Here is a 19,898-nt window from a genome sequence, read left to right on the forward strand (position 1 = left end):
AGCAAAGCAAGCACGTTCTTGGGGCAGCACAATTCCAGGGGCGGAATTCCGGCCACTTTTTTTTTTTTTTTTGCTTGGCCAGTTGTGGTCTTGGAGCTTGGGGCGGCAAAAAACCTAGAGCCTGCTCTAACTATGCTTTTCAGCCAAGTGCTACGCATTTTTAACTATTTTACCTGGACGCCGTATAGAAGGATCTGGGTCTAGTGTCTTCTTTAGATATTCTGTTAAAGTCTGTAAATTGGCATCACTGAGCTCCATAACTGCAGAATCTAAAATGCATAAAATATTTGGTTAAGAATTCAGAGTAAAAAATGATTTCTATGCAATCTATTTACCAGCCCAATAGGCTGTGCACAAAATTATTTAGGATTTACATTTTCATTTGAAATTTCAGAAAGTGCATTCATCACCTGTATTATATCCAAGCAAAGCTGATGTGAAATTAAATATATCCCTAAAGCAGAAAGCATGACATTTTTCTCAATTATGTACGACTGCTAACAACTATTTTATTAGTTAGCCGAGCACCTAGAGAATTGAAAACGGAACAGTTTTAAGTTCTTTGGAGAGTTGACTCTTGTTTAAAGGCACATTACAAAAGAAAATGCTGGTAAAAAACATTCAATATAAAATTAATACCCTCTAAACAGAAAGCTGTTCCAAGCTGAAACCAACCTATGTTACTCTTCCTCTCCCCTCATTGTCCTACACATATTTTCAGGTTCACCTCAGTGAGCTGTTACCTTCACAGCTTAGTTGAGATCATTCAAGTGACAATATCACTCAACCAGAGTCAAGACACATTTCAATTTTGTTCAAGCTCTTTTTCTCCCTCTCCTTTTCCCAGATTTATTTTTCTTTGCTGTTCCAAGCAGCACTTTCTTATCCTATTGTTTAGGCAAAAATAAGATTGGACTTCTCTTCAGTGAGCCATCCTTAGACGTCTTCCTTCTCAAAAAGGAGATGGTTTTAATTGTTGCTGCCAACTGAAGAATGTATAATCTGCTATGAGAACACACACAGGCACTTTTCCACTGGAGTATCAGCAGATACTACTACAATCCAAACCAAAGCCTGGTGTCCCATTTTAGTATTGATCACCAAGCCACAGCAACTTCTAACGTATCTACAAATGCATTCAGCCTCCATCTTGTTGAGCTAATTTTTGCCTGATGGTATAGTATGTACTTATATGCCATTTTAAAGGGACAGTAACGCCACAGGAGTTTCATTTACCTTACTGTGGGCAAGTATGAGTGTGACCACTGCATGTTGTAAAAGCATAGAATCCTGTCCCAAAACAGAAAGGTCAGAGGCATCGCTTTTCCCTGCAGTTTTCAGCTGACCTGACTATAATCACATTCACTAGCTCATATCAGCTAAAAAAAAATCCTACTAAAAGGTAATATTTAATATGAGACTTTACCAGCTCCATGACAAAATGCCCTCATCCACCATTACCATGGTAAAACAAATATTTGATGCATCCATAATTAAAAATTACTTACTCCAGCAAGTATAATTTTGCAAGGCCAGGGAATCAACCAATACATAAGTCATTCAGTTTATCTTCCAAGCCTGAATGAAGTTCAGTGCTCATGAAATAAATGGACTGGAAATACTAGCTAGGGAGAGCCTGGCCAAGCAGCTGTATAATATAGATATGTAGATATACTCCACCCTAATTAAACTCATGTCACTTATGAATTATATAGACTTGAATACATGGCTGCAGTGGTAAAAACTGAACCCATAAAACACACACAGCCCCTTTCCCACAATCCCATGGCGGATGGAATTTATAGTAACTACAAGAATTGTTGCTGATTTTTCATCTTTACAACTTGTTTCCTCTATTTCTCGCTCCACTACTCATCTACTACTTTTGTCCTTTTTCTGTTACAATCAGGAAATAAAAGACACTTTAGCCAAAAAATGTGTTCGCTCCTGACTTAAGATTCCATTCCCTTCACTCTCAACCTATTTGCTTTCTAATCAGAGATTTTCTTCTCTGGGAAACTGTAGGTTGAAACAACTTTGAACTCAGATGACTATGCTTTCCTCCTCTGAGCTCAGAGCAGGAGTTTAGAATTTCAAAGCCCTTTCAGTTGCATCTGGCATGTCAGTCAGTACCTGGTCCTGTAGGGCCACAGGAAATCCCATCTCTCAGTCTCTCTTATTTCCACAAAGATAGAATGGGCTTTTCTCCCTGGAGAGCTTACTATAAAAGTAACAGAAAAACCTCAAACAGAAAGAAGTCTGTTTTCACAGTCCCATTTCAGACATAAGAACATAGGAATGGCCATACTGGGGTCAGACTAAAGGTCCATCTAGCTCAGTATCCTGTCTTCCGACAGTGGCCAGTGTCAGGTGCCCCAGAGGGAATGAACAGAACAGATAATCATCAAGTGATCTATCCCCTGTCGCTCATTCCCAGCTTCTGGCAAACAGAGGCTAGGGACACCATTCTTGCCCATTCTGGCTAATAGCCATTGATCCTCCATTAATTCATCTAGTTTTTTTTTAACCCAGTTATGGTCTTGGCCTTCACAACATCCTCTGGCAAGGAGTTCCACAGGTTGACTGTGCGCTGTGTGAAGAAATACTTCCTTTGTTTTAAACCTGCTGCCTTTTCATTTAATTTGGTGACCCCTAGTCCTTGTGTTATGAGAAGTAGTAAACAACACTTCCTTATCTACTTTCTCTACACCAGTCATGATTTTATAGACCTCAATCATTATCTCCCCTTAGCCGTCTCTTTTCCAAGCTGACAAGTCCCAGTCTTATTAAACTCTCCTCATACAGAAGCCGTTCCATACCCCTAATAATTTTTGTTGCTCTTTTCTGAACCTTTTCCAATTCCAATGTATCTTTTTTGAGATGGGGCAACCACATCTGCACACAGTATTCAAGATGTGGCCGTACCATGGATTTATATAGAGGGAACATGATATTCTGTTCTATTATCTATCCCTTTCTTAATTATTCCCAGCATTCTGTTTGCTTTTTAGACTGCCGCTGCACACTGAATGGATGTTTTCAAAGAACTATCAACAATGACTCCAAGATCTCTTTCTTGAGTAGTAACAGCTAATTTAGGCCCCATCATTTTATATGTATAATTGGGATTATGTTTTCCAATGTGCATTACTTTGCATTTATCAACATTAAATTTCATCTGCCATTTTATTGTCCAGTCACTCCGTTTTGAGAGATCCTTTTGTAGCTCTTCACAGTCTGCCTGGTCTTAACTATCTTTAGTAATTTTGTATCATCTGCAAATTTTGCTACTTCACTGTTTACCCCTTTTTCCAGATCATTTATGAATATGTTGAACAGGACTGGTCCCAGAACAGACCCCCAGGGGACATCACTATTTACCTCTCTCCATTCTGAAAACTGACCATTTATACCTACCCTTTGTTTCCTATCTTTTAACCAGTTACCAATCCATGACCATTTATACCTACCCTTTGTTTCCTATGTTTTAACCAGTTACCAATCTTCACTCTTATCCTGTGGCAGCTTACTTTGCCTAAGAGCCTTTGGTGAGGGACCTTGTCAAAGGCTTTCTGAAAATCTAAGTACACTATCTCCACTGGATCCCCTTGGTCCACATGCTTGTTGAGCCCCTCAAAGAATTCTAATTGATTGGTGAGGCATGATTTCCCTGTATTAAAACCATGCTGACTCTTCCTCAACAAATTATGTTCATCTATACGTCTGACAAATATAGTGTCAACCACCTTACATAAATAATCCCACTGAAATTAATGGGCCAATATCTGCTCCAGCCGAAGGACAATGAACTCATTCACATAAGTATTGTGAACAGATGCTCAGTTGGTAGCTGTGGTGCTATATAGCCAGCAACTTTTTTCCCCTTTACATTAATACACACCAGGAAGCCATAATAACGTATCTTCCTTAACAGACCACAACTTAAGCTAGAGAGAGTAAAAATGATTTTGAGTTTTGACCCAGGCTAGTGTCTATGCTGACAGATGCTAAAATAATTCACATATTAAGGAGGGAAACAAATTAACTGAGGGCAAGGATTACCGTGTCAGAAAAAAGGAAAAAAAACCCAAACATTTCTCCCCACTCCACTTTCATGGAACACTATAAAGAACAGGGGCAGGCAAACTTTTTAGCCTGCGAGCCACATCAGGTTTCTGAAATTGTATGGCGGGCCGGTTGGGGAGGCTGTGCCTCCCCAAACAGCCAGGCGTGGCCCGGCCCCCTGCCTCACCCACCCCCCTGTTCCCTGTCCCCTGATCACCCCCGGAACCCCCAACCCCTGAGTGCTCCCTGCCGCCCCATCCAACCCCTCCTCTCATTCATGACTGCCCCTCTCCCCCGGGACCCCTGCCTCATCCAACCACCCCTTCTCCCTGACTGCCCCGGAACCCCTGCCCCCAACTGCCCCATCCAACCCCCCCCTCCTTCCTGACTGCCCCATCCAACCCCCCCTTCTCCCTGACTGCCCCCCTGCCGCCCCATCCAACCCCCCCTCTTCCTGACTGCCCCCCCCGGGACCCCTGCCCCCATTCAATGCCCCATTCTCCACCTTCTGACTGCTTGGACCCCTGACCACACCCCCAAAACTGCCCTGCCCTCTACCCAACCCTTCCCCCTTCCCCCCCACTCCCTGCCCCCTTACCGTGCTGCCTGGAACACTGGTGGCTGGTGGTGCCCACTGGAGCCAGCCATGCCACCGCGCAACACAGAGCGCCGGTCAGACTGGGCTCTGCAGCTGCACTGCCACAGGAGCTTGCAGCTTTGTCACCCAGAGCCTTGCACTGATGGCGCAGTGAGCTGAGGCTGCGGGGGAGGAGCTGGGAGCTAGCCTCCTGGGCCAGGAGATCAGGGGCTGGGCAGGAGAGTCCCGCAAGCTGTAGTCTGCCCGCCTCTGATAAAGAACTTCTGAGAACACTGCATTTCTGCTCTAAATTGTTAGATCACTTATCAGGCATAAATTTCATTCCCAGGAATACTTATTTCCTTAATTTAGTGAAAAGACAGTACACGGAATAGCAATTGACTAAGCCACAATACTCTGGAAACAAGTATTAGCTGGGATTTTACCTGAAGCAAGACAAAGTGAGGGCAAAGTCAAGAGGTAGAAAGAAATGCCATGTGCTATGATTTACTGTTCATAAAACCCATCTTCTCTGCAAACCAAAATACCACAAAACCCACTGTGAGGGAAACGGAAGGGGTTTTTCTATCCATGTAGTAAATCCACCCCCTTGAAAGGGGGTAACTAGGTTGACAGAAGAATTCTTCCATTAACCTAGCCGTATGTACACCAGGGTTTAAGTTGGGTTAACTATGTCCCTTGGGAGCATGACATTTCTCACACTCCTGAGCAAAGTAGCTAGGCTGACCTAAATTTTAGGTGTAGCCCAGACCTCAGATGCATAGAAGAGCACGATGCCAATACACGTTGAGGTAATGGCTGTCTCGTGTTCTGGTACTTTTCTCTTCCCCAGCAGCTTTTTCCCATTCTCTTAACCCCATCTTTTCTTAAGGTTGTAAGTAACCACATTTACTTAAGCAGTAGAGCTCTTGTATCCACTTTATGTTGTAGTGAGCAAGAAAGAGATGGAGGAAAGAAAATTGTTAAACACATAGAAGTCCATGCATGTTTTAGAGTAATTAGGCCTAATATGTTTTCCCAATCACCACTACTCCATCATCCATTCCAGGTTTCTAAATCCCCACTTATATTACAGTGCCCGGAGTATTACACAGATTTAAAGATTGCTCCTCCTTCCCCCTCAAACCTTAGCTCATTTTCACTTCTTTTTTAATGCATCCTAGCTCCTCTCTTTCCTTTCAACTGCAGCCAGTAACCAGACACAGAGTTAAATTAGAACAAGGACTAAGTGCACACAAGTATTTTGCAGCAAAAGCTGGTGCCTTCCCACGCCTACAGTGCTAGGAAGTGAACCCAGCTTACATCCAGAGAGGAGTGCCTGAGTTTCCTCCCTTTGGTTGTACTAACAAGCGAGTGTTTAGTATGCAGAAAGAAGCGGGGGAGAGAGGGGAAAAGCAGGCAACACAACAGTGAGAGGGAGAAACTCAGTGCCACAGACTTCTGCAGCAAAGACTGAAAAGATCCCACCCATGTGGTGAGGCTTTCTCCAGTTCTCACCCAGCCACCTCCGAAACGCTGCTGTGTAAATCCCCTCCTGTGCTCCTCTCCCCATCACACTGCAGTAAAGCCAGGCCACGTGCCCGAGGGACAGGAGAGAGAGAGATGCCCGTAAGGGAAGGCAGAGGCTGCCCCCTTACCCCCTCCCTGCAACGATCGGAGGACGGCGGCTGCCCCCTGGCACCCAGCCTGTCCCCGAGCGCGTGCCGAAGAGGGGGTAGGAGGCGACACCGTCACCCTCAGTCGCTACTGAGGAGTCGGGGGGCCGGGGCAGGCTGGCACCCCAGGCCCTCCCGCCAAGGGGGCGCGCTCGGGGCCTCGGGGAAGAGAGACTGAAGCAGCACCCTCCCTCCAACTAACTCGCTACCCGCCAGAGACTGACAGCAGCGCAGACCAATCAGGGAGGACCTTTCCCTGCTCCTTCGGCCCAAGAACCAACGCTCGCGGGCGCAAGCGAAGAAGGCGGGCCCCGGTGGGCCCAGCATGTTCAGCTGCGCCTCCCGCTGGGCCGCGGGCCCAGAGCCCATCCCCAGTCCGGAATAAACACGGAACCGCCGTGAAAGCAGCGAAAGGGAGCCGCCCTCCGAGCCTCGCCCGCAGGGGCCCTCGCGCTGCGCGCGCGGCTGATCCTCACCTGGAGGGTCTCCCCAGCGGCGGCAGCTCTGAGAGCTCCGGCTCCGCTACACATTCAAACCACGGTGAGAGGGCGCGGCGGCGGCGGCGGCGGGGACGCACTGACCGCATCACGCTACGCGTGCGGAGCTCAGCCAATCAGCAAAGACTTAGCGCCTCGGGCTTGGGCCAATCGGCGACATCTTCGCTCCTGAGGCTGGCCGGCCAATCGCCAGCCTCCTCCCACAATCCAGCCAGCGGGGCCGGGTCAGCTCTGCCCCCCTCCGGCCTGGCGGCATCAGCTTCCCCCTTGTGCTCAACAAGACCATTTAGTTCAAGCTGCCACTGTAAGTAGTATGGTGGGTGAGGTAATATCCTTTATTGGACCAGCTTCTGGTGGTGGCAGAGACAAGCGTTTGTGTTCACACAGAGCTCTTATCAGGGGAGGGGAAGAAGCTTACTCCGTGTCACACCTAAATACCACCACCAACAACATATTATTTAGCTTAAACTACTTAATACATTTCAAGGGACCATTCAAGGTGAAGGGGCTTGTTAAAACCTCTCCACTCAAAGGCAGGAAGGGGGGGGGGGAAGTGGGTTATAGATTTTTATAATAAACCATATAGCCCATGTCTCTACTGAGTCACTGATTCTTAATGTCTAGCACAGTTAGAAATTTTAGCTCTCATGCTCATCTTTTGAAGGTGTGTGCAGGTTTCCTTTACAGAGAACTGATAGGACAGATGGAGTAATTGCACTGTAAAATATGTTCACCCACAGATGATGTGATATTTTTCTTATTTTCCAGTGTGAGTTTGAGAGTGTAGTGATTGTCTAGTTTCACACATAGCTTCTATGAGGGCATTTAGTGCACTGGAGGAAGTACCCATGCATCCAAAGCAGCACAGAGGATACTTCAGTCTCACTCTGGGGGAGCTTAGACTCCTGACAACCTTTCCTCATCCCCTTGCCTTTCCCTTTCCCTGTCCCAACCCCTCTCTTGGAACAACCTAGCAAAAGCAGGGCTAGTATGGGGACGTTTGCTAAAATGGAATCAGTTTTAAACGTAATCATAAAACTGGATGCTATAGAAATCAGACTACACAAAGGGTTTGGATATAGACCACTCTAGTAACTTTACAGCAATATTAAGGAATGCTAGAGGAAACTAATAGCGGACAGTAAGCACTATCTCAACCCATAACATTTTTGGAGAATTATGTCAAAGTAAGATGGTCATTTAATGTACTTCCCACGTAATGTTACTGGATTCCACAGACTACTAGACCAAACAAGTTAATGTAATATTTTGTGTGCTCAGATTAAGTGTGCATATTAATGTTCTCCCACTTGCATTAAAAACTCTGATCCCGGGCAAAATGTTTAAGATGAGATGCAGACCCATGGCAACATGGTAGTTTGTGTTACACCCATTGTGGATATTCTATTTCTCAACTCCCATTTGTATGCAATAATTATTACCACCCTGTGGTTGCTGTTACACCTTTAGGTCTCATTTTCCCTGAGAGAGGTGTTTTTCTTGACTCTCCAATTGTGGCACACAAAAAAATCTGTCAGCTAGTGGCAAAATAAGAAGTCAACAGAAAACTAGACTGGCCATAATCTAAAGCTAATAAAGAAATTCACACTTAGGCAAATGACATCAAACTAAGCCTCAGGGTTCCACCTCAGCTGACACTGTGCAAGCTAGGCACCATTTGTCCAATTTGGACAGATAAGGTGTTATGGCCTGAAAATGTTGCAAATCAATGTAGTAGGAAAAGTTTAAGACTATTGTAGAGGTTTTGCTATAATTGCAGTGGTACTAAAAAAGCACAGAAAGGTCTGTATTGCACCTTAATTAAAAAACCCACACATCTATCATCAGATAACCTATGCCTTCTATTTTCTCTTCCTACAGTAGAAGAGATTGTTCTATTTTATAGTTGTGCCCAAAAATATTTTAAATCCATGAACATCAGATGAGTGTCAATGAGGATTAAGTCAATTTGAGTTAAAATTTAGCTGAGCATACAGTGCTCATGGCAGGAGCCTGCTAGTTAGAAGTAGCTTTCATAATATATTATTCTGCCTACCCAGGCACTCCTCCTAGCTTCTGAAAAGCTACTATTCAGGTGAGTAGTAGTGGCAGTTAGAAATGATTGTTGTGGAAGTCAAAGTGGTAATATTCTGATTCCTGAATCACCTGTTCTCAACCCTTCCTCTTCTCCCCCTCCCACCAAAAAGAAATAAAAACACTAACAGGTACTCTATGGAATAGTAACCTGGAAAAAGACTCCTCTAATCATGGAAACATACATAAGAACTTATACTTCATTGCTCATAGAAGAATTATAGGAAATTCACAATAATAGAATGGAATTCTCTTGCCAGTGACCACACACACTTAACAAAATGAGATATGAATAGTGGACAATTCTGTATTTGTAAGTTGCCACTGATAAGGAACTACCCCAATTTAAAGTTAGCACAATTTTTCCTACATATACCATTACATTAGTGTTTAAGCAAATCACTTTGGTTAACAATATTGCATAGGCAACTTTATGCAGATACATCTTGACTATTGTTTCTTTGAAAATTTGTCAAGTGTTTTGTTTTGTTTTAAAAAAGCACATTACCACCATTTCTATTTGTTACTCACCATACACCAAAAGCTTTGATGTTCAGACGTCTGAAAACATGAGTGATTACATCTCACAAACTGGATATACCACAAAATAGTTTCACATAAGATTTAATTACTACATTAAAAACCACTTCACTTTTTAAAACTTTATTGATTTACCACCTGATTAAAGCATGGATTATAATAGTATTATACACAATATTTGTATGTAGAAAACTTTACATAGTTTTTATTATATAATTTCTGCTATTCTCTCAAAAATGTATACATCCATTGGGCAAGGAACGCTTTTCATTAAATTACTGCTATTAAATGCACTTAATATGGAAATCTTTAAGAAAAAGTAACTAGTAACTAACAGGCATTTTACATACATAAAACATACATTGTGCACAGAAAGTACATTTTGTTTGAAGTGGCAGAAGTGATTGAAAAAATTTAAAGACATTTTAAGTGAGTTGTACCTTAGAAAGCTAGTAAATTGACTGCAGGCCAAGGATGGAATATTCTTTTAAAACATTCATCAATACATCACTACAATGTTAGATTTTTTAAGCTAGAAGAGTTGTACTAGAATCTTGTTGTGTCTGCATTTTAGAAGCTACAGAAATAAGTGAAATCACATAGGGAGAAAAAAACAAGGTTCAATATAACATTTTACTTGCACCATAACAAGCAATAGAAGCACCAAGATGAGGGTAATTTGAAGGTTTATCCTAATCAGCAAACAACTCTCCCACTGTCCACCACCTTCAAAGGGTTCCAGTAAAAAAAAAATAGTAAAATCATAAACATGCAGATACTCCACATTAATACCATTAAATTATAAGTCTACCTGTCATTTGGGGCATAACATTTAAAATACAGTATCTGTGTACTGCACACGGAGGCCTAGATCCTTATCAGAATATGCTAACATGGACCCCTGTTCTCATGCATAGTCCCACTGGAGCCAGTGAGACTCCACACAGGCAGTGGGAGTTTGTGCCAGCAGACCCTGGTTCAGGATCAGAGCCAGAAGGTGATTACTCGGAGTTTTGACTGAGCACTCTTAGCTTTGTTATTATGATGTCCATGGGTTATGGCCTTTCCAAAAGGTACAGAGAAGCAAACAGCTGGTGTAAAATTAAGGGCTTCAGACATTACATTTACTAATGCACCATTCCCTATACAATCAGAATGGTTTTAGAAACCTCTGAGACAGGAATAAGTCTGTCTTTCCTCACCGCATACACTACATGGTAAAGCTAGAATGTTTCAGATGTCATGTATGATCAAATATCAATTTTTAGCAGTTTATAAATGGTATATAGACCAATAAAATCCTTTCATAAGGAATCAATCTAAGGAAATAGTCACTCAATCCTAAGGCTGTATTAAAGGCGCTCCAACATTGATAAAGGCTCTTAATTTTATTAGCTTGAGTATCCATATATGTACAAAGACATGTTTATTAAAACCACTTCAAAACTATTTTATGTTGAAAGAAAACCCATAATGCCATTTTTGTGAAAGAATTTGGAGAAAAAAATAATAAACCCAATTCTCATCTCAGATTTTAAGACATTAGTTGTATTGCTTTCATGCTGCCTAATAGGGATAGAAAGCATGCAATCTGAAAGGTAATGTTTTAACAGGAGACAGGACTAAAATCATATACTGTACATTAACAGTGAGAGTGACATTCAAACATGAGAAATAAAATCTAAATAAATAGTCCTATTTATTTTCTTACTGTAGTTGATGAAACAATACAGTAGAAGGGAATAAGTGACTGCTACACTTTACAATGCCACATAAAGGACATACACTGACTTCAAATGTAGCAAGTTAGTTATGTGCACTTATTTTTCAGTTTTTATTCATGGTAAAATATAGCCATATATTCTTTTCTACTGAAAGAATTTATATATTTCTAATTTATACTTAAAGTAAAATCCCAGTTACTTTTCTTTGGTATTAAAATTAAAAAGACAAAATAAGGTAAGTGAAAACCTTAGAGCACTACTGGCCAAAACAAACTACATTCATATAAAGTAAGAGCACCATTCTGACTCTGAAGAAACCCACAAAAAATGAATCCCCATCAAATCCAAAGCTTGGATTTTCCAATGCTATATTCAACTTTGATTGCATTAGCAGGAAAAAAAAATCTCTATTTACAAAGCAAAAAGATAAGTACTAAAGCCACAAATGTTTTATTTCATTCAATTAACACTTATTTAGTTCTTGTATGCAAATATGGGTAGAACAAACGGTGCTTGGTAACACTTTTTCCATCCTTAATACATTCAAAAAGGTGGCGACTTTCCTCCTACCCCTCCACGTGGATCCTATACTGTCCTTAGAGCTATGGTTTTAAGTCACTTGCAAATACAGATAATCCTATGGACAGGTTCAATTCTGTTGAACTTCAGTTAAAACTGAAAGTGCATCAGAGGAATCATTGTAACAAGAACACTAGAGTCTGGTCTTTCCAAAAAAAAAAAAAAGGAAGTCACTAGGGCTAATAAAATTGCAATGTTAAATCACAAGTTTGCTTCTTGGTTGCCTCCAACAAACAGGAATGCATTAGAAGGTGTGTTATAGTGTGTACTTAAGTAAAAAAATTAACTAGAGCGGTCCTGGTGGGAACTAGACTTTATCTCCCCATGCCATACTGACATAACTTGGAAGTTGAGGCAATAAAATAACCAACACTGTCAAATTGGCAGTAAAAACACATGTCCTGATATGTATTAAAGAGATTACTTCTGGCTAAACAGACATCTTTGCTACAATATATATATTCAAAAGGAAAGAGGTTGACAAACCAATGTTATTTTTACTTCATCTCTTCAGTGCACATGTTAAAGAAAAATCAAATAAATAACCCTATTCTTTAATTTTACCATCTCATCTAGATAACCAGGCAAAATATAAAAGGCAACGAAGAATTTAAAAAGCTTTCCAACTCCTAATAACTTGAGATTTTTCTGAGTTCATTTCAGAGTATGTACTCCTGACACATCTAAACCTTCCATGAAAGCTGACCTTGGAAGGTTAAACACTGTTATTAAAGTGTTTTAAAATGGCTCACTACATAACCTGCAGGAGGAAAGCCTTTCCCCCCAACTGGTGTATCTACAGCCACTCCACAATAAACTAAAAAAAACACACTAACTGTTCTAGTCATGTGTACACAAAGAAAAAAATCCAGCATGATCTTTTGGTGGCCACTAGCCATTGCAGTATATTTTATTATTAACATATGTGCTAACATCACAAGCCTATACAACCATATTCAGTATTTCCAAGAGGAATAATTTCCATTGAGGAAAAATTTCCAGAAGATTTATGGGAATAAGCTAGAAGGTACCAGACCAAACAACTGAAGTAACTGATTTGCAGAAACAGAATTAATCATAAGAATGACTAGCACTGAAACAGACTTTACATCTATTATGTTAATTCTGTAGGCAACAACTTAAATAAAAATCACTGAACTGCTGATATAGCTCTATTTTTGTAGGGTGGGCAGAACAAAAATTTGTTTTTCCAAAAATGGCATCTTGATCCAGATGATCTGCTGCTCTCTTGGCTTAGAGACAGATATCAATGACTTTTGTTCCTCCTCTTGAATCCATTCCTTGAATGTAGCATGACTAAAGCTTTGTGAATAAGCAGCAATGGCCAGTCTTACTTGGGGCTACCATGAAGGTGAATGGGTCCCAGTTGTCCGTAACTGCTCCTGTGGTATCCAGATTTTGAACACTACACCTATACGCAGGAAGAACTTCCGTAGCACAGCTCGGAGCTCAGGAATCAGGTCAAACTGCATGATTTCACAGAGGTACGGGTAATAAGTTGAAGCATGTGCTTTAAACTTTTGTGGAAAAAGAATAAAATGACTTAATGCAAGACAAAAATAAAAAGAAAGTTACTCCCATTACCTAGAATGTTACAACAGTAAAACTCAGGAGTTGGCATTGTTTTTCTCAGTGAAGAGAAGGAACTGTCATCAAATGCTCAGGCCACCACTAAAGCCAATTTCTTAACTCTGTAAAGCAGCAATATGATATTTCAGACAATGTGACAGTGCGCTAGTTCAGTGCTGGGAATTTCCTATTTTGATAGCTATACATAGTTAAGTAAAATATTTTACATTTAAATATTTAAAGTATATTTGGATGCAAGTATAAATTTCTAGCTTTATCTTACCTTTTCATCACTGATTTTAAGTGTTTTTGTTAAAAGCAACAATAGGAGATTGGTCCAGGCCTCTCTATGGCTTTCTGAATTTACTGTTATAAAATAGGCCAGTGCTTCACTGCACACACTAGGGAAAAAATTACACACATTAGCACAGATAAGGGTACAAGCAAACAAAACAAATCAAGTTGATATACATGTCCCCATCTGTAACAACAGTATTTTGTGTTTAAATGCGAGCTGCACTGAGCTCCTTTTTTTCCCCTACTTGTCTATCTACGTTTTTAATCAAGTTTGTTATTGAGATTTGCTTTAAAAACCTGATGGTGCTCTACTAGCAGAATGGGAAAAGATTTTTTTCCTCAACCTCCCTCCCTCCATACTGAAAATTTTTAATTACATCACTATAGTAATCATTAAAGAGATACCAGTTTGATAGCCCAATGAAGAGAAATCCTTTCCTGATCCTCAGACTAGGTATAGCAGTGCAAGATTCCCTCTCCAAACCAGCACTCCTTTAACAAAGATCTGTCGAGACCTTTTAGGGACAGAAGCGGGGTTTTTGGTCCCTCTGGAAAGGACTGCCAACAAGAGGCACAATCAGTGCCATTTATTGTGCTGATTTCTGCTATAGTGACTAGAAATGGATAGATGTGTCCTGTTACACACACTGATTTAAGAAATCAACTATAAGCCAATAGGTAATGGTAACCAGACTACTGCCAGCCTCAGCTGGATTTAAACTAACAACCTATAAGTTCTCCCTACGCAGACTCAATATCAATCCTCTGAGCCTCCAGTCAGCAGCAAATCATCTTTAGGGTAAGGATGAAGGTATCTTTATTACCTCTTGTTGCCCAAAGTTCCAAACTGTGATGCAACAGATACCTGAAAAAGTTCACCAGGAACTGGGCTATATGGTGATTGGTGCTCACACCCTACCCACCCCCCACAGCAGAAAGGCCATTCTGAATCGACTTACTTCTGGTTGCCAAAACCCTTTTATTAGAGTGCCCACTTTTCTATCCCTAATCAATTTATGATCCATCTGCTCAGCTACTTTGAATAGCAATATGATTAGTACTGCACTGGCACCCAGAAGTCCCAATCAGGATCAGCGACCCACTGTGGTAGGTGCTCGAAAAACAGTACAAGACAGTCCCACTAAAGAGACTTCTTGAAGCCCAAGATTCATTGGGTAAAATACCATTCTTACTTTAGGAGTCGTCGTTGTATAGCATCCCAAGAATCTCTGCGGCTTTCATCAACGTACATTCGGAAGAGGATTCTCAAGCAACAGGCCAAGCTGCTGGTCTCTTGTTTTAAAAGATTGGGTTTTGACTTACCCTTGAACCCTAGAAATGAATTAAAATTGGATACATTCATACATCTTTGGATATAGTTTAGAAACAGTAAAAAGCATAATTAAACTTCTAGATACCAGCTAGGCAGACCAACTTACTGTAGTGCTGCCTAAATCATTTTAAGGGATAACTTAATTACACAGAAATGTTTAAAACAACTAATCCTGCAGGCTGTTGACATGACATCTGATGGGAGCATGGTCAGGGTTTGCCATGGAGCCTTAGGTGGTATGCAAGTCACTTGTGAGGTTTAGATTTATAAACTACATAGGTTTGGATTTGCCTCTAAAATACCTGTGTATTTTACTATTCGATCCAGATATGGTCCCACAAAACTCAGCTCAGCACACACAACTCTCCTTACATATTTTATATGGTGTTTTATTCAAAAAACCAGACCAGACACATACACACCCCCAAAGTCAGAAGCAAGAGCCTTGCAAAACTGCTTGATATAACTTTTTTTTTTTTTAAAATAGCTCCCCAAGTTGGTACAGAATTACCACCAAGTACCAGTATTGGTCAAAGATACTGCCACAAGGTAGCCCAGTGATTAGTGATGAGCAGGGATCCTATAAATCCATTTGCCATGGAAAAAGGTAGAATTTGCATTTTTACAGATAATCTTCCGTTTCTACATTTCGTGAAAAAACAAACACATATATACAGTAGAACTCCGTTTATCTGAGCCTCCATTATCCGGCTCTCCATATTAACCAAACTGAAGTGGACAGCCCGAGCCTGGCTGCCACCCAGGGCTGAAGCTCTACGGATTATCCAAATATTTGATCATCCGATCTGACCTCAGTCCCAATTAGATCAGATAACTGGGATTCCACTGAACCTATATGTATTGTGGTTAGAGAAATTAAAGTTCAGAGTTTCATTTTAATCATGGAAAAAATTAGGTTTTTATACCTTTGTATCAGACAATATTTTTATTGTTTTTTTTTTAAATCATGGAAAACTGGCATCTCTGGTGATGAGCACTTCCATGCAAGAAGATTGGATTCCACTGATCCCTGGGCCAACTCCCCTACCATCAATAACACCCCCCCGACAAAGTTATATTGATGAAACTGAATTACATAAATAAAATCCAATGTTTCCCATCGTGTTTCTATTTCATTGTAAATGAAGTAGGTCTTTTGATCAATATTTCAATTTTGTAATTAAAGTAATCAGAAAAGTGACAAGTCTAATATAGAGCAGCTAAGTAGCACTATGTGATTAAAAACATTAAATATATACTATATTTGGAAAAAGTCACTTTGCTATACTACATATTCCTACCTTAGGGTAAATATTTAATAAACCCACAAGCAAGAAAGCTCAAAACCATTACTAAGTAACGTGTGCTCACCGGCTCTCCATAGGACAGTTCGCTGCTCATAATTTGAGTTAAAGGCTTTTGAAAATGAATGAGATTCTTGCAAACAATCCAATAACTTAAAAAGATGTTGTGAAGTTATGTACTTATACATTCCTTGCTCTTCTGTGTCAATGTGGATATCTGCATCCAGTGTGTCCCTCTGCATAGAAAATCAAGTTATTAGTGGTGATTAATGGAGAAGGGGTCCAAAAGAACTCAGTGTGTTATACAGTGAAGTACCTAAATCCAGAATAATTCCATTGTCAGAGATGTAAATGAAATTTACTCAAGAGTTACAGAGCAAAGTTCTGCCCACAATAACTACACATCTGTTTTTATGAGACCAGTGGGTTTGGAGAATGTTAGGGCTGTGCGTTTCAGTGTTGTGCTGTGATTTAGTGCTTTCCTTCCTACTAGTGTATTTCCAAAAATACTTGATATAATTTATTTTAGCAATTAGCATAAGATTAGATCAAAAAAGAAGACCTCTATTTCAAGGCACAGAGAGGTCCTGTTGAGTGATACAAAGCACTTGCCTGCCCACAAGGGTTGATTCACTGCCTCTGCAGAGCTCTGAAGACTGTCAGACAAGTTAACTAGTCAGATATATAGTTCCACAGGCTTAAGCAGATGCTGTACAATGTAAGAGTTCAGCTTCTTTGCCTTAATTAGAGGTTGCACGTATAGAATCTTATTCTCTATATTTGTAAGACATGCACCCATTACACAAGCCTCTGACATAACACATTAATAACAGACCTGCCAACTGTCAGGAAGCAGACAATCCCAAAATATCAGCTTCACCTCTACTCCCAAGCAATAGAATATAGGAGTTAACAGGTTTGGTGAGGGTGGTTAAGACAAACCCTGATCCAAACCCCTAACCCAGCCCTCTACTGGAACAAGCAGGTGGGCCTTGCACAGTGCTCTCAAGATCAGGGTATTTGGACCTGAAACATGGAGTTTCAGAGTTAAGGATTTGTCACTGAAGACAGCCTGCTATCAGCCTCAGAGGTGAAGCCTTGCTAAACAAAGAATAACTTCTCCCCACACACTGTGTGCATTCTAAGAGAGAGATGCTCCTTTCAGAAAGTACAGTGCAGAACAGTGGTCCCCAACCTTTCTTGTGGGAATAGCAATATGCTATTTGGCTGTGGCGGGCGCTAGATACCCCGCTGTCAAAATTCCACCGCTGGAAAGCAGCAGCAGCAGCAAGAAGCGTCGCCGCCAAAATATGACAACGCTTCTAGGCGGCTTTTAGGTGGCAGGGTGTCCTGCGGGTGCACAAAAATGCTCCGGCGGGCGCCATGGCGCCCTCAGGCACCACAGCACCCATGGGCACCGCATTGGGGACCCCTGGTGTAGAAAGTCTGTTCAGAAATGGGAAGTTCATACAGGAAGTTACACTCTATTGAACCCATTTTAAAATTATGATGATTATAGTCTTAATGGTTGGAAGGCCTTCCTCAAACTGTAAAGCACTACAAAAAGTGCTAATTATTACTAGGATAGTAAGATGCAAAGACAAAAGATTATTATGTTCAGAATCTAAGATAAATTACCTGGGCTGCAGCCATGTGCTCAGCATCCTCCTTCTTGCTAGTTGCTGGATAGAATACTATGTTGTCAATGGTCTGTATCAATTCCAGCTGCACCACACATTTAATAAGGAGGCCAGCAAACAGTTTCTGGTCTAATAGAATAGAGGAACTCTGGTTTTCAGTCTAGTTTTAGAAGTGATTTATGATAAAGTATGTGTTAAACTAAAAGACTAAAACTCATATTTCCACCAGCATCTCCATACCCACTTATTTTGTGTGTTATCTTTGAAGTACAGTACCATATTGCATAGTCAAATATTTTCTCCATTATAATTATAATCATGGTAGAAATGGGAGAGTAGATTATGTGCTTTGGCTGGTAAGTTTTCATTAAAACATTAGGGCACATGAAGCACCGATTTAGGAACCTCAGAAAGTTAGGTGTTTTTTTTTTAAAAAAAAAAGTTAGCAGAGCAATTTTTTTTGTTTTTAATTAAATGACTTGTGTCAGTGACTAGAGGTTGTGTTGAAGCTAAAAAACTTTACAGTGAAATACATCCTTACTTGCATAAGGACCGCCTTTCCAGCTGTCATCTGTGGGATTTGAAAACTGACTCTGTCCCCTTTCCGAAGCATTTTTATCAATACTGCTTAGAGACTGGCGATCCAGGTCCACATCCTAGAAGTGACAATTGAAGATAGAATTCTGTTTATCCAATGTACTTAAAATTTATCACAACTCAGTTTTCACATGACATAACTAATGTGGCTTAAGTTTTCTACTATCAAAGTATTGAGATAGTCTTGCATTTGACTTTATGATCTTTTGGCCCTGGCATAGAGCATTAGTCTGTATTTAATTCCAGTATGTGTCTTTACAAACAGATTTACCACATTAAGTATTTCTAAACAGAACAGTTTAAGTCTTACCAAATGCTTTTCAGATGAATCATCCTCCATTCCTGCTGGCTTCCATGTCAGCAAGCTTCACAGAGAAAAGAAATCATAAATAACCTTAGCATGACAGCTGGTCTCAAAACAAATTTATGTTGGACTAACTTACACATGAGGAATGGTGGTTTTGAAGATTTCTAGCATACAATTGCATGTTTGGTCCCAGACTTCAGGACTGAATTTCTGTCCATTTAGTATCACCAGGTTTTCTAGACAGTTTGTACCTGATCGAGCCAGCTGTTCATTATCTGTAAAATAAATTATCCCTATTTATTAATCTCTCAGCTCTTCTATTCAAACAATGTGAATTAAACATCTACTGTGCTTGCCAGTCATTATGCATGTTTGTTATTATGATGCAGTTTGGTATTTGTACCAAATTTCCAATAGCTCAAAGCTTAGAGTGTAATCGTTATTTGTGTGACAGTAAGCACCAAGATCAGGACCCTAGTGTACAAAGACAGTAAGAATCCCTACTGTGAGGAACCTGCAAGCTAAACAGACAAGACAAATGGAGAGAGAGGAAAGAAGCACAGAGAAAGAAAGTGTCTTGCCAAGGTCACAGAGCAGACCAGTGACAGAGCTGGGAATAGAGACTAGATCTCCTGACTCCTAGTCCAGTGCCCGAGAGGCTCCAAGTCATTTTCCCATGAAATAATAAACAAGGCACAATGGAGGATTTAAGGACAGTTTGAGTTTAATTCACAAGCCACCCTTTCCCTCCCAGTCTTCCCCACATATTCTGTGCTGTCTGCATAAAAAGGTTATGGTAGCTGACCCCTTATGTCTCTTGTTCAAGTAAGTATTTTAACTTTTTAGAATGCCGTCTATATAGATAGAGGGACAATTTTCAAAAGCGTGAAAGTAATGCGAGATTAAATGTTATTCATGCAGGAAACAAAAAATGCTGAATTTGCCAAAAGAAGAAAGGATAATGGCAAAAGTGTAAACATAACTCATGTTGAAGCAGAAGAAGTTAAAGATCTTTCTTAAGTAGCAACACACATTTGGCAAAAATTGCACAGACAGAGAAAAGAAAAGGAGTACTTGT

At 40.6% G+C, this 19,898-nt stretch overlaps 2 protein-coding genes across 7 annotated transcripts in view; both read right to left on the reverse strand.

Annotated features, from left to right (window-relative positions):
* Nucleotides 1-6,908, reverse strand: part of CSE1L (chromosome segregation 1 like) — a 35,069-nt gene extending 28,161 nt beyond the window's left edge. Inside the window, exons 1-3 of one of the 4 annotated variants that reach the window (XM_073309484.1) lie at nt 4,664-4,856; nt 2,134-2,221; nt 174-269 (exon numbers count right to left, since the gene is read on the reverse strand). In XM_073309484.1, coding sequence (XP_073165585.1) covers nt 174-258 — 85 coding nt within the window. In that variant the 5' untranslated portion in view covers nt 259-269; nt 2,134-2,221; nt 4,664-4,856. Of the gene's footprint in view, nt 1-173; nt 270-2,133; nt 2,222-4,663; nt 4,857-6,160; nt 6,465-6,794 lie in introns of those variants that run through there. The other 3 variants (XM_073309483.1, XM_073309481.2, XM_073309482.2) reach the window with 3 other exon arrangements.
* Nucleotides 6,909-9,556: 2,648 nt separating this feature from the next.
* Nucleotides 9,557-19,898, reverse strand: part of ARFGEF2 (ARF guanine nucleotide exchange factor 2) — a 60,757-nt gene continuing 50,415 nt past the window's right edge. The window contains exons 32-39 of one of the 3 annotated variants that reach the window (XM_073309478.2): nt 18,957-19,095; nt 18,824-18,878; nt 18,458-18,572; nt 17,915-18,045; nt 16,344-16,512; nt 14,833-14,971; nt 13,626-13,743; nt 9,557-13,290 (exon numbers count right to left, since the gene is read on the reverse strand). In XM_073309478.2, the coding sequence (XP_073165579.1) occupies nt 13,114-13,290; nt 13,626-13,743; nt 14,833-14,971; nt 16,344-16,512; nt 17,915-18,045; nt 18,458-18,572; nt 18,824-18,878; nt 18,957-19,095 (1,043 nt within the window). In that variant the 3' untranslated portion in view covers nt 9,557-13,113. Of the gene's footprint in view, nt 13,291-13,625; nt 13,744-14,832; nt 14,972-16,343; nt 16,513-17,914; nt 18,046-18,457; nt 18,573-18,823; nt 18,879-18,956; nt 19,096-19,898 lie in introns of those variants that run through there. The other 2 variants (XM_073309479.2, XM_073309480.2) reach the window with 2 other exon arrangements.

The sequence above is a fragment of the Lepidochelys kempii genome, chromosome 13 (assembly GCF_965140285.1).
Source record: "Lepidochelys kempii isolate rLepKem1 chromosome 13, rLepKem1.hap1, whole genome shotgun sequence".
NCBI lineage: Eukaryota > Metazoa > Chordata > Testudines > Cheloniidae > Lepidochelys > Lepidochelys kempii.